Here is a 13,452-nt window from a genome sequence, read left to right as displayed (position 1 = left end):
TTTCTTATTTATTTTTTATTCCTAATTTCTTTTACAAAAAATATATAAATAGATTATTGACTTTACACATTCATCTTAGGTAGTTTTAACCTTACATATAACTTTGTCTTTACATATTATCTACTTTAATTTAAATGTTTAATATTCCATTATGATTAAGTTGATGGGCTGGTGGTAAGATTATATAAACCACTACATTAATAATTAAATGCAAAATGGCCTCCTCAAATCTTTTCTACATTAAATCTATCTTCCTAGAGTAACATTATTTTTCTTTTTATTTTTTCCCTTCAACGGGTACTAAGCCACAAACTAATCCTTAAATTGCTCTAATCATTATACTCTTTACCCATTTTTCGGTTACAAAGATTTATATCTTAACATTTATGAGGAGGGACCCCAAATGATGTATGATCCATATATCTAAAGATAAATTACTATTAAATTCTGCCTTCTATGATGATGATTGATGAGTTGCCAATATAACCAGGCAACTCTCAAGTATAAATAGAGCATCTTTATATGCGAATAGATTACGTGAACTACATGAACAATTTTTGAAGAATTATAATACGACACGGGTATGACACCCTAAATGAAGTGTACATGCTTTTCTAGACAAAAGACATTGTTTACAAAGAAATATTTATCAGTCTCTTAAGGTAAAATTCCTTCAATTACAATACTTTTGAATTATTCTTTACTAAATTCCACTAAACTTTTCACATTATTTAGAATGAACCATCCACCATGCCTTCATGCATGTTAACGCATGTTTTGGGTATCTTTTGTTTAATTCATGGTTTAAATTAATTTATATTTCTTTTCTTCTATTTTATTGTGGATGTGGTGATGGTATATTTTTATTTTTGGTAGTTTCCCTAGTATTTCTTTTGCTTCCTTCTACTTTTTTGAACCCATTTATTCTCCTATCAATATAGTTGGCTATTGTAAATTGTAATTCTGTCTCTAATTTGTTTTGTTTGTTGTTTCGTTTTTCTTAATCAACATGTTGTGTGAATAACAAATATATAAAAAATATTGTTGTGGAAGAGATAATATTGGATTTGGTTTTTTGTTGATGTTTTAGTGGTACTATTGCAAAGATACTTAACTTTCTCTTGTATTTTAAGAGCATTCGCACTGGCACTGCTATATACCATATGTTGGAAAATTTTACAATTTTTGCACAAAAACCAAGCTTCATCCGGACTTGTATTCACCAACTATTGCAAAAAAATTTGCAATAATGCTAGTGTAATTGCACTATAGCTCAATGCTAAAAAAAAAAACTAATATTTTATTGTGTAACTTTATCAATTCCTCTCTCTCTCTCACCAGGTTTTGGGTTTTTGTTTTTATTTGGGTTTTGGGATATATTATTTTAATGTATTGTATTGTAAAATAAAAGTTAGGATGCTGAGAGTATTGCAAAATGGTATGATATAATTGTTAAAGTAGCTTTTTGAGATAGTAAAATAGGATGTAATAGAATTTTGGGATGTGAATGCTCTAAGTGATCAAAAAGAAAAAAAAAATACAGTGGAAGGAGAGAAAATTTAAGATTTACTCTGCTGAAAATTGGTTATATTTCTATTTGGTGAGTGAAATTAATTATGATCTATTATATTCTTAAAGATCTGTTCCCATTTTTCAACTCCTAATATAAAAAAATAGCCTTTTTATTTTTATTTTTTGAGGGATGTTTACAAAAATCATTTTGCACCACATCTTTAGCATCCTATATAATTTAATGTTTTTTGCAATTTTTACTTTGTTAAACTTTTTATCTTTTTCAACTATTGTCTTCTTAATTCAATCTTTCATCTCCTCCGATCATTGTTTAAAAAAAAAAATTCATTTGATTCCCTCTATAGATTTTTAAAATTTTCTCATTTATATCTTCTTAAAAATTCTACAGTTTCACTTTGTTCAACCTTTCATCTACTCCACCATTCTTCTTCCTAGTTTTCATATAAATTTCTTATTATTTCATTTCCACCCCTCCTCTATTCCTTCCAAGTTGTCCACGATAAAAGAGGTCAATACTCTTTCTCTTTCTCTCTCCAATTTTGTTTCTCTTTCGGTAGATTTTTTTTTTAATTGTTTAAACCACTTTCTTTTTCCCCTAATGACTTTTTTTATTTTTTTATTTGGTTATTGTTGATTTAATTGTCACATGACATTTGTTTCTTTTTTTGATAAATTTGTATAGACTATAGACTTTTATTTATATTTAGGTATTTTGGTATTCTAATTCTTGATCACAAGTTCTTTTTCTTTATCCCTTTGGTTTATTTTACAACGATTCATATATAGAAATTTAATTCTAAGATTTTGCTAATAATTGTTTATTTGATAATCTTTGTTGGTGAACGAATTTGTAATTTCTGTAAAGAGAATAATCTCAATAGATTATCAACAACAAATTATTTTTTTATTGATCCAGTTAATCATTGTTAAGTTTTATTAATTTTTTAGATGCGTTTTCCAGTGTTTTGGATTAAAGGGTAGAAAAAATAGGGTTGGAGAAAGTTTGTTTAAAACTATGTTTGTGGCGCGGCTCTCCACTGAGGACAACGATCGGGAATCCAAAAGGTCTAAAAAGGGAGCCTCACCTATACTGGGATTCTCGGACAAGGATAAGATGGGAACCATCCAACCCTATGACGATGCTTTGGTAGTTACACTTAGGATTAGGGGGTTCGACGTGAAGAGAGTACTGGTAGACCAGGGCAGTGCTGTGGAAGTAATGTACCCTGATCTGTACAAGAGGCTGAACCTAAAACCCGAGGACCTAATGGCATATGATTCCCCTTTGGTAAGTTTCGAAGGGAAGACTGTTACACCAAGGGGACAGATCAGACTGCCCATACAAACCGGTTCAGACGTGGTGGAGGTGGATTTCATTATGGTCAACGCCTACTCACCGTACATAGCCATAGTGGCCTGGCCTTGGCTCCATGCCCTAGGAGCCATTTCTTCTACACTTCACCAGAAGGTGAAATACCCGTCAGAGGGCCGAGTAGAGGAGATTGTAGGAAATCAAACCATGGCTAGACAGTGCATGGTGGCTGTCATCTCTCGCCAACCAAATGCAGAATCCTCAGCCTCTATAAGAAAGGACTTATAGTAATCAGCCACCTCAGCAATACCCGCTGATAAGCCAACCGAGGAGGTAAAATGCGAAAGTCTAGAAAGGGTTACTGTTGACAACGATCCAGAGAAATTCTTTCAAGTTGGCTTGGAACTACCCCTCCGAGAGAAAGAAGAATTGATTGGGTTTTTGAGAGAAAATGTTGATGTGTTTGCATGGGACGCCTACGATGCTCCAGGGGTTGATTCGAACCTCATTTGCCACTACCTAAACGTTAACCCATCCTCTATTCCCAAAAAGCAACCACCCTGACACTCGTCAAAGGAGCATGCCGACCCAGTTAAGGCCGAGGTAACAAAGCTAAAAAAGGTAGGAGCTATCAAAGAAGTCTTTTACCCCGAGTGGTTGGCGAAAATAGTGGTGGTAAAAAAGAAGAGTGTGAAGTGGCGAGTCTACGTAGATCTCATAGATTTGAACAAGGCATGCCCAAAAGACCCGTTCCCAATGTCTCGGATAGACCGGTTGGTAGACACAACTGTAGGCTACCCTCGAATGAGCTTCTTGGATACCTTCCAGGATTATCATCAAATACTATTAGCCCCGGGAGATCAAGAAAAAATGTCTTTCGGTTTAAAGAATGCGGGGTCTACCTACCAAAAGATGATGACCATAATGTTTGAACCGCAACTAGGCAAGAGTATTGAAGTCTACATAGACGACATGGAAGTGAAAAGTAAAGTGGTATTCGAGCATGTGAAAGATCTCGAAGTCATTTTTGGCATTTTAAGAAAACACAAATTGCGTCTCAATGCCTTTAAGTGCTCATTCGGTGTCGGATCCGACAAATTTTTGGGCTATATGGTAACTCACAGGGGAATTGAGGTGAGGCCAGATCAAATCAAATCAAATCATAATTTACAAGCTCCTCGGAACCTAAAAGAAGTCCAAAAACTCACTGGAATGATTGCGGCATTGAATTGGTTTATTTCCCGATCTGCGGATCGATGCTGTCCTTTCTACCTCCTGATGAACAAGTGGGAAGGATTTGAATGGTCCGAGAATTGTGCCTTAACCTTTCAGCAACTTAAAGAGTACCTGTCACGGCCATCCATCATGTCTAGTTTTGAGGCTGACGAAGTTCTATTCACCTACATCGCAATGGCTCCTCACGCTGTAAGCTTGGTATTAATACGGGTTGACGACGGCATATAATGGCCAATTTACTATGTGAGTAAATCGTTACATGAGGCCAATGTGCGTTACTTACCATTGGAGAAGGCAATTCTGGCAGTAGTGCATGCTACACGGAAACTCCCCCACTACTTCCAGGCCCACAGGGTCGTTGTTCTAACTCAACTTCCCCTCAAGTCGGTACTCCGGAGTGCTAATTACACAGGAAGAATTGCCACGTGGAGCACGCTCCTAGGGGCTTTGGATATTAAATACATGCCTCAGACCTCCATTAAGGGCCAAGTTCTCACTAATTTAATAGCCGAATTTACTGAACCCCCAATAGAAGTAGTAGCAAAGGAGGAAAACATGGATGGAAAATCGGTTGGCACAATCTTTGCACAAGGAGCCTCACGGTGGAAAGTGTATGTTGATGGAGCGGCAACAAAGGGGATCTGGGGTAGGGCTGGTTCTAATATCCCCTAAGAAGATTACCGTAAAAAAATCATTGAGACTAGGGTTCTTGGCTACAAACAACAAAGCCAAGTATGAAGTTTTATTGCAAGGAATAGCCATGGTGCAAAAAATAGGGGGAAAGGCATTAGAAGTGTTCTCGGATTTCAGAATGGTTGTAGGCCAGGTGAGGGGCGAATTGGAAGTTAGGGATGCAAGAATATAGGAATACCTCGGTTAGGTCAAGCGCTTGCAGTCGGATTTTGAATTCTTCAACTTGACACACATCTCTAGAAGTGGGAACACACATGCAGATTCATTAGCCACTCTTGCCACGTCCTCAGAGCAGGGTTTACCTCGAATCATCCTTGTTGAGGATTTGTACAAGGCAGATGTAATCAAAAAGAACACATTTCTAATCCATCAAGTTAGAGTGAGTCCGAGCTGAATGGACCCCATAGTGAGTTTTCTCAAGGATGATGTACTGCCTGAAGAGAAATCGGAAGCTGAGAAAGTACAAAGAAAAGCTCCTTAGTTCTGGCTATCAAAGGATCACAAGCTGTACAAGCGCTCCTATTCCGGGCCATATCTATTATACATGCACCCCGAAGCATCAGAGCTGTTGCTCGAAGAATTGCATGAGGGAATTTGCGAGAGTCACACAGGAGGAAGATCGCTGGCACACAGAGCCCACACTCAGGGGTACTGGTGGCCGAGCATGCAGAAAGAAACCCAAGAATATTTCAAGAAATGCGACCAGTGCAAGAGGTTTGCCCTAAATATCCACCAACTGGGAGAGGTCCTTAATCCTTTCTCCAGTCCTTGGCCGTTCGCTCAATAGGGTCTGGATATTGTGGGCCTTTTCCCAAAAGTAGCAGGAAACAAGAGATACTTGATGGTCGGCACAGACTACTTCACTAAATGGATCGAAGCTGAGCCCCTGGCCAACATCAGGGACGTGGATGCAAAGAAATTCATCTGGAGGAACATCATTACATGCTTTGGAATTCCTCATACCCTCATCTCGGACAATGGCCTTCAATTTGATAGCAAGACCTTTAGGAGATACTGCTATGACTTGGGAATTTCAAACCGATATTCCACTCCGGCCTATCCTCAAGGAAAAGGGCAAGCCGAGGCTATAAATAAGGTCATAGTTAATGGGTTAAAGAAGAGATTGGATGATGCAAAGAGAAGATGGGTGGAAGAATTGCCACACGTCCTATGGACCTATCAAACTACGCCACGACGATTAACAGGAGAGACTTTTTTTTCTATGACTTATGGGGCCAAAGCTATACTCCCCCTAGAGACTAGCTTTCCAACGTTGAAAACAGGCACCTTTACCCCAAGCAACAATGACGAACTGCTAGAAAAAAGTTTAGATTTAATCGAGGAGAAATAAGAAAAGGCAATAATCCAATTAGCCTATTACCACCAGAAACTCAAGTAAGGGTATGATGCCAATGTAAAACTACAGCCACTAAGGCTAGGAGATCTAGTGCTAAGAAAAATTTTGGGTAATGCCAAGAACCCATCCTGGGGAAACCTGGGACCCAACTAGGAAGGCCCGTACCGAATCACTTCAGTAGCAGGAATAGGTGCATATTATTTAAAAGACTTAGATGAGAGAGCTATACCCTGCCCATGGAATGTAAATAACTTAAGAAGGTATTATTATTAATAAAAGAGGTTTTGCCTACACTATATTTCATGATAACTGCGCGTCTTCCGGCTCATTACTATCCAAGTTTTAAACAGAACCTAAGTCCTGCATGACTCATCGGACCATAGACTTAAGGGAAATTAATAACTTATGGCATCTATCCAAGTTTTAAACAGAACCTAAGTCCTGCATGGCTCCTCGAACCACAGACTTAGGAGAAATTAATAACTTATGGCGTCTACCCAAATTTTAAACAGAACCTAAGTCCTGCACGACAGCCTTCACTGCCTAAAATTCATTGCACAATCTTACTTTTAACACTTGGTTATATTGGCAAAACGTTGTTGTAAACTTCAACTAAAGGCATAGTCACATTGACTCGAAACAATGCAATAAAATCCAATCAACATCAAGCAGAAGAACAAAGAATGAGAGAAAGAGCATTTATATTAAGAAACAGAGATAATACAATACTATTGGATGAGAAGCCTTTGAAAACCAAAATATAATACAACTCCTCTTCAAAATGATACAAAAAGAAGAAAGAGAAAAACCCTAGGTGCTAAGCCTCAGCAGGGGGATCTTCTTTTTGCTCTGGTTGAGGAGGAGAAACATCCTTGGCTTTTAGGTCAACCCCATAACCCTCAACCTCAGTAACTATCTCCTTAGAGGGATCCTTGGATTTGGGGGAGGGTTTTTTCCCTTTGCCCTTCTCCCCCTCAGCATCCTCACTTTGGACGATGACCTGTTTAGAGCCCTTAGTGATTTCGGCTATTGGGATGGCATCAGGGATAGCCGCAGGTTGCTCAAAAGTTTTAGGGGCATCAACAGGGACCTCCCGGATCTCTAGAGGATAGAAGACGTTTTCGGGCAGCCTCCAAGCAGAATCTACAGGGACACTTGTAGCATTGAGAGCCTTATCCCATGTAATGCTGCAGTAGTCTCTACATACTTCTAACAGTTCCTCGGTAAGCTTTACTTCCGTCTCCTCCACTCCAAGCTGATAAGCAGCCCTCTTCTCCACCTTGGTTGCTTCCTTGGCTAGCTGGACCTCTTCCTTAGCTTTCTACAACGTGGCTTTGAGATCTAAAACGGCTTGCCTCTCGGTGGCAAGGTTGATCTCAGTCACGTGTAGCAGCTGGCGTTGGTTCTCAGCTTGTTTCTCAGCATTTTTCAGGCCAGCCTCAGCATTCTTACAGCCTGACTCCGCCTCCTTGAACTTCTCCACCAGTTCATGCTGCTCCTGCTTGAAGGCCCCTAGTGTCTTCTCTACCTCGACACAAGAGATGGCTTCAGTGTCGGCCATCTTGCGAGCGTCGCGACACCATTCCTCAGCCACAAAGACCTGCTGAGTAATCTGTCCAAAAATCACAAAATGACATGAGTTAGAATATAGTATGACTCAATAATTATGCCTGTAAGAGGATAAGTCGCCTTACCATCGTAAGGTCCCTCTTCAGGGACAGGAAGAGTTCATTCTGCGAAAAGCGCCTGTAAGCGTCCATGTCCTTAGGAAGGAACATGGGTTGCTCCAGGACTTCAACAATGTACCCTGCTCGGCCCCTCTGATACTCCTGGATTGAGGCATTGTAAGGAATTGGTGCTCCATCCACCTCGAGCCGAGGGCTCTAAGTACGCGGTGGCACGTGCACTTCAGCCCTTTCCAGCTCATCTTGGCTTTCCACCGATAAAGCCCTTTTGTCCCGAGGCACTCGGGTCACTTTTTGTTGTTTCGCGCCCTAGTAAGGACCCACCTTACCTTCCTCAAGGGACTCAACCAGCCTTTTCTTCTTCAAGTCCGGATTGACTTTCAGGCCGAGGTCAACAGGGACCTGTGGAGGAGCAGGAGGAAGGTTGGAGGGAGTCTGGGACTTAGTGGGCGCCTTCGAGGTTTGCCTTTTACCCCAAGCAGCCATAAGCTCCTGCAAACTTTTATTGCCTTTGTTTGAGGCCATGTTGTCCACCTCTTCGTCAGAGGAATCGTCCGAGCAGGCAATAACAAGAGGAGGAATGCAAATTGTAGAGTTTCTATCCGGCCCGCCCTCGGTGTTCGAGAGTTCAATTAGGGGAGCTTTTGGGTTATCCTTCTTAAAATAGAACTCATCTATCTCCTCCTCTAGTGAAAGACGAGATGACTTAGTGTCCTCTTCAACAAATACTGCTGCTCCGAGATTGTCTTGTGGAGGTAGCTGTGTAGCTAGTTGAGAATTCTGAAGAATGGACAAGGTAACCAGTGGAAGGTCCCTTTGAGCCAAGAATCCCGACTTCGACACGTCAATCTGAGATAACCTCGTACTACCAGCTCTTATTGATTGGCCGATGTCCAAAAAAGCACGGGACAAGGGCTCGTAACTCAAGATCAAGTGGGCGGCATGCAATTGTCCGTCCTTGTGAACAAAGATCTTTGACCTCAAAAAATAGTTAAGGGCTTGAACATTTGTATGGCTGAGCCGAGGAGCAACGTGGGCCCTATCTGCAAAACAGCCAAGAAGGGAATTGTAGTCAGATCGTTAAAAAGATATTTTCTATAATAAAAAAAAAAAGAATTTCCAAGCAAAAGGAATAAAACTAAAGGGTTAAATCCCCTTCCCAAGGGATTGATCCTAGAGGTATCGCACCTAGATCTCTTGCCCGAGTTGGACAATGAAGACCGTTACTCCATTCCCCCGAGACAATCAGGTAGTCATCCTTTGTACCTTTGTTGGACTTAGGAAGACAGGAGATTAGCCTAATGACCTTGAACCAAGATTCAAGGTATTACCCCGCTTTGGCAAGATGGTAGCACTCGTACATGTGAACCACGTCGTGCCATGTGAGACCTAAGCCCATTTGCTCGTTCAGGGCATCTATGCTATCCAAGACCCTAAATAGGTTGGAGGCGCACTGATAAGGTGTCAACCTATGGTTAAGCAAATAATCCTGAGTAATCCTACGCATGGAAAGCGTCATTCCTCCCTCTGTGAAAGCAATCATAGGAATGACGACTTCACCCACATCTCTATCGGTCAATACTCGGTCCGAGGGACAATACTCCAAAACCACCCCTTGTGGAATACGGTACCTAGCTCTAAAAGCCTCCATGGCGGCTGGTGTATCTACTAAACGCTTGAATTTACCTATCTAGATGAACTGAAGAGCCAAGGAGGAATGCTGAGATGAAAATGGGGTAATGTAAAAGAATGAGAACTTACGGGTATCCGTACAATAACCTCTGCAGAGATCTTCTCAAGGAAAAACTTCTTCCAGGAATGACTACGGAAACTCAAAGGTCTGGTACGTTTTATGAAGACTGGGCGCTGAAGTTCTCTAAAATTCTTGGATGTTCGTAAAAAAGAAAGGCAAAAAGAGCTTTTTCAAGGCTTAATATAGCAGGAGTGGAGGGGAAAGGTTGCTCCCACTCAAAATTCTAGGAGGAATGCTAGTCGTTGGATCTATGCTTCGCCGTTGGATGTGGGGAACACAAAACTGCCTGGAGCAATTAATAGTGCCTCGTAATCTACAACGCGTCAGAAGCAACCACTCCCGCACGTGTGAACTAAAAATTAATCAATCTTATCTCTTAAAAATTCAAAACCCCGCTTTTCTCCTCGGATGGAAAGAAGAACCGAAGTTTTGAGGGGCTATTGTGGGGACTATGACCTAAAATAATGTATTGGGTCTTGGGCATTGTTCGAAAACAATAACAAGTCCGAGGAGAGAGACATGACTTAGGTGATCTACTTTACAAGCCACATCATTGGGAGACAAAAAGAAGAAAGTCTGAGGAGGAATTTATCCTCGGACACGGCAGACCCAGACTAAGTGTATATTCAAGCAGTTGAAGTACACTCCCTGAACACGTGAAAGAGAAAAAAATTCAAAATATCTAAGAAAAAGCTGCCACCACCACATTAAATGCATTGCTGCTACTTTTCTGACCGCATTAATGTGGAAAAGACCCTTGAACAGTGTTGCCTTGGCTGCCGTAACTCACAAAAGACTGAAAGGGGTATCTGATGGGATGGGTGCTCAAGTGGGGGTCTAGGTGATCAACAAATGTAAGGTCCAGATGATTAGGAAGAGCCTATATAATGTAGAAAAACCCCCAAAAAGAGGCGGTAACAAAAAAGAAGAAGAGAATACTGTAGCATGTGAAAGAACCCTAATGTGGTGATCTATGTTTATAAGTAAAATTCCAGCCTCCTCGAACGGAAGGTCCTTTGATCATAATAACTTTTATTCTTGTCTGATTGTTTCTTAACCCCATGCAAGCCGTTGCTCAACTCACCTAAACATAGTTCTTTGTCCCATACTCTACAAAATTCATTGTATTGGGCCTTTTGGACCAAGATTCCATACAGTTCGGGCTTGGGCTCCAAACTTTGTCCATACAATTATAAATAAATTTTATTAAAAAATGAATATTTTCACTAACTTGCCTATTGAATTCCTATAAAATTTTTTATTGTTTTCATTTTGGTACGACATAAATTTTATATATATATATATATATATATATATTTATTACATTTTTAATTGTTCCTATAATAAATTAACACATGATTATGAAATATATTACTCTTTATTAAATTAGTCCAAATTGCAAAACAATAAATTTAATGAGATCACCACAAAAAAAATTATCACGCGCAACGCATGGGTTTGCGATTAGTTGCATTGAAACTTGCTTCAATCCATACAAAGATTTAACAAGCCTACACACATTGTTTCCTTGTACAAGAACCATAAACCCCTTTGGTTTATTGTGTATCAAGAAAACTCATATCTTTTTTTTTTCTTTATAGCCTTCTACACCAATTTCTATGCATAGATTTTAAAGATGGATTTATTGCACTATTGACAATCTCTTTTTCAAGAAGGCACCTTAGGATTTTGTTTCTTTGAAACTTTAAGTTCATTTTCTAATATATAAATTAGAAAATTTGGACCAAACAACCATGACGTTTGTCCTTTTACTACGTTTAGGCTCAATCTCTCTTCCATCAACTCTTGATTATGAGAGATACTAAACGTAGACTCAAAATTTCTTTAAGAAAGTTTAACACTTAAAATATATTCTAATTAATTATCATGCATATAAAAATAATAGATTCATAAATTAGAAAGCACTATGTACTACTATTATGACCATAACCAATTAAAACACAATCAATGGTTCTTTATCCTTTAGGAATAAGAACCACCACCTTTATCAAACACCCCCACATTTAAAGAATTTATAGAAAGATGATCACTCTTTTCATAATTCACAAGGTGGCTTAGTGGTTTTCTTTTAAGGAATTTCAATGAAAAAATAAAGTGGAAATAATAGCTTCCCCCCACAAGTTCTATGGTAATCAAGAACTTATTGCATTCATTGAATTATTTCTCAACTTCATTCTTATAATGAATGTACATCTCTAATGTCTCATCATTGCTTACTTAATAAGCACTCATAACAGACTCTTATGCATTTCAAATTTTTGACAATTCAAGTATGTCAACTAAGGCATGTAAATTTAAATTGATTAATCTATGTAAAGTATGATAATTTACATGACCCAATCTACGATGCCATACATTAGATGACTCAAGCATGTAAACAGTAGATGTACCCTTATTATTATCAAAAGTAGGAAAAGCAGTCATTACATTCATCTTAAACAAGTCATTGTTGAAATATCCTTTGCCCACATACATTCTACTCTTAAAAAGTGAAAATTTATCAGATTCAAAGACCAACTTGAAACCATTCATACTCAACAATGAGTCAGATACAAGATTCTTTTGAATTTCTAGCACATGCAGTACATCTTTCAAAGTAAGAAACCTACCAGTGGTCATTTTGAGCACAACCTTTCCAACTCCTTCAATTTTAGAGGTTGAGGAATTTCACATGAAATTTTTTCCTCCATTATCCACAGGATTATATGTAGAAAACATTTTTTTTTTCTGAACATACATGGTGAGTAGCCCCAGTGTCCACCCACCATTCCTTAGTATTTCCTCCTACTAACTTCACTTCAGAAATCACCGTAGAAGGTTCATTTTGGTTTGAGCCACAACAAATTTCACAACAATTTTATTTGGCATTTGTGTTCAACAAAATTCAAACAAATTGAAACCTCAAAACCAGCCATGTTTAAGAAATAATTATAAATATATACTTTCAAACGTTACTGTGATAAAAGGAAAGTCGAGCCAACTATTTTTTTTTTCTTTCAAACTGAATTGCTGAAACAGAGCATGCACAGTACAAACAAACTAAAGGATTGTTCAGATTTTTGATTTCCATAACTCTTAACTCAAAAATGGTGGGACCCATAGTTGAGAAGTCAATTTGGATTTTCATAACTCTGTTTCCAGTTTTTGTTTCCATCACTTAATTCTCTGATTTTTGAACAATGAGTTATGAAATTTATTGCGTTTTCATCCCTAAAACATGAAACAACCCCTTCCCTCCATTACCATAAATTCTACCTCTGCTCCACCACATAATTATGACCAATCACCTGTTACCACATCATGCCGTGCGGTATCTCCACAACCATTATTGCTACAATCAACTTCATCACAATACATTTCATCATGTTTCAATTTAAAATACCATTTCAGTACAAAAGTTCACCAAACTACTTGGAACAGTTGATGAGAAAGAATGGAGTGAATGAATTCCTCCTCTTACTTCTTGCAAGTACTTTAGATTTGAGGTAGTTCAACTACTTAAGGTTTATGCTTTGTTAAAGTGTGGCACTCTATATCACTAAATTGGCATAAATTTCTTCAGATAGAGCTACAAAAATGGACATAACAAAGCCACATCGGTCTTGTGTACGTTTGCTTGAAGTTTCTAACTTGGCATCATGTTCTTCCAAATACTGGAATTTGAAAGTTTTCCAGTATATGAAACTCCTTTATTATCTTCTAATTTGTGTCTGCAGCCGTTTTCTATTGTTTTTGGTGAGAGTTTATGGTAATGCATCTCCAGAACTATTTTTTACTCTCTCAGCAGCTTTCTTCACCTACAAAACAAAGAAAATGAACCATCAGCTGAAATTGGCAGATGATGATATATATAACTTTTTAT

General features: G+C 38.7%; 1 protein-coding gene across 2 annotated transcripts in view; it reads right to left on the bottom strand.

The window, feature by feature from the left end:
- The window catches only part of LOC126715767 (protein DETOXIFICATION 16-like), a 34,466-nt gene that overhangs the window by 16,970 nt on the left and 4,044 nt on the right, over positions 1 to 13,452 (bottom strand). The window contains exon 8 of one of the 2 annotated variants that reach the window (XM_050416546.1): positions 12,933 to 13,387. The exons of the other annotated variant lie outside the window; for it this stretch is intronic. Within the exon in view, the coding sequence (XP_050272503.1) occupies positions 13,334 to 13,387 (54 nt within the window). The 3' untranslated portion in view covers positions 12,933 to 13,333. Of the gene's footprint in view, positions 1 to 12,932; positions 13,388 to 13,452 lie in introns of those variants that run through there. 2 annotated transcript variants of the gene reach the window in all.

Source organism: Quercus robur, chromosome 2 (assembly GCF_932294415.1).
Source record: "Quercus robur chromosome 2, dhQueRobu3.1, whole genome shotgun sequence".
NCBI classification, from domain to species: domain Eukaryota; kingdom Viridiplantae; phylum Streptophyta; class Magnoliopsida; order Fagales; family Fagaceae; genus Quercus; species Quercus robur.
The sequence above is the reverse complement of the archived record's forward strand: the minus strand, read 5'-3'. Positions and strand labels throughout refer to the sequence as shown.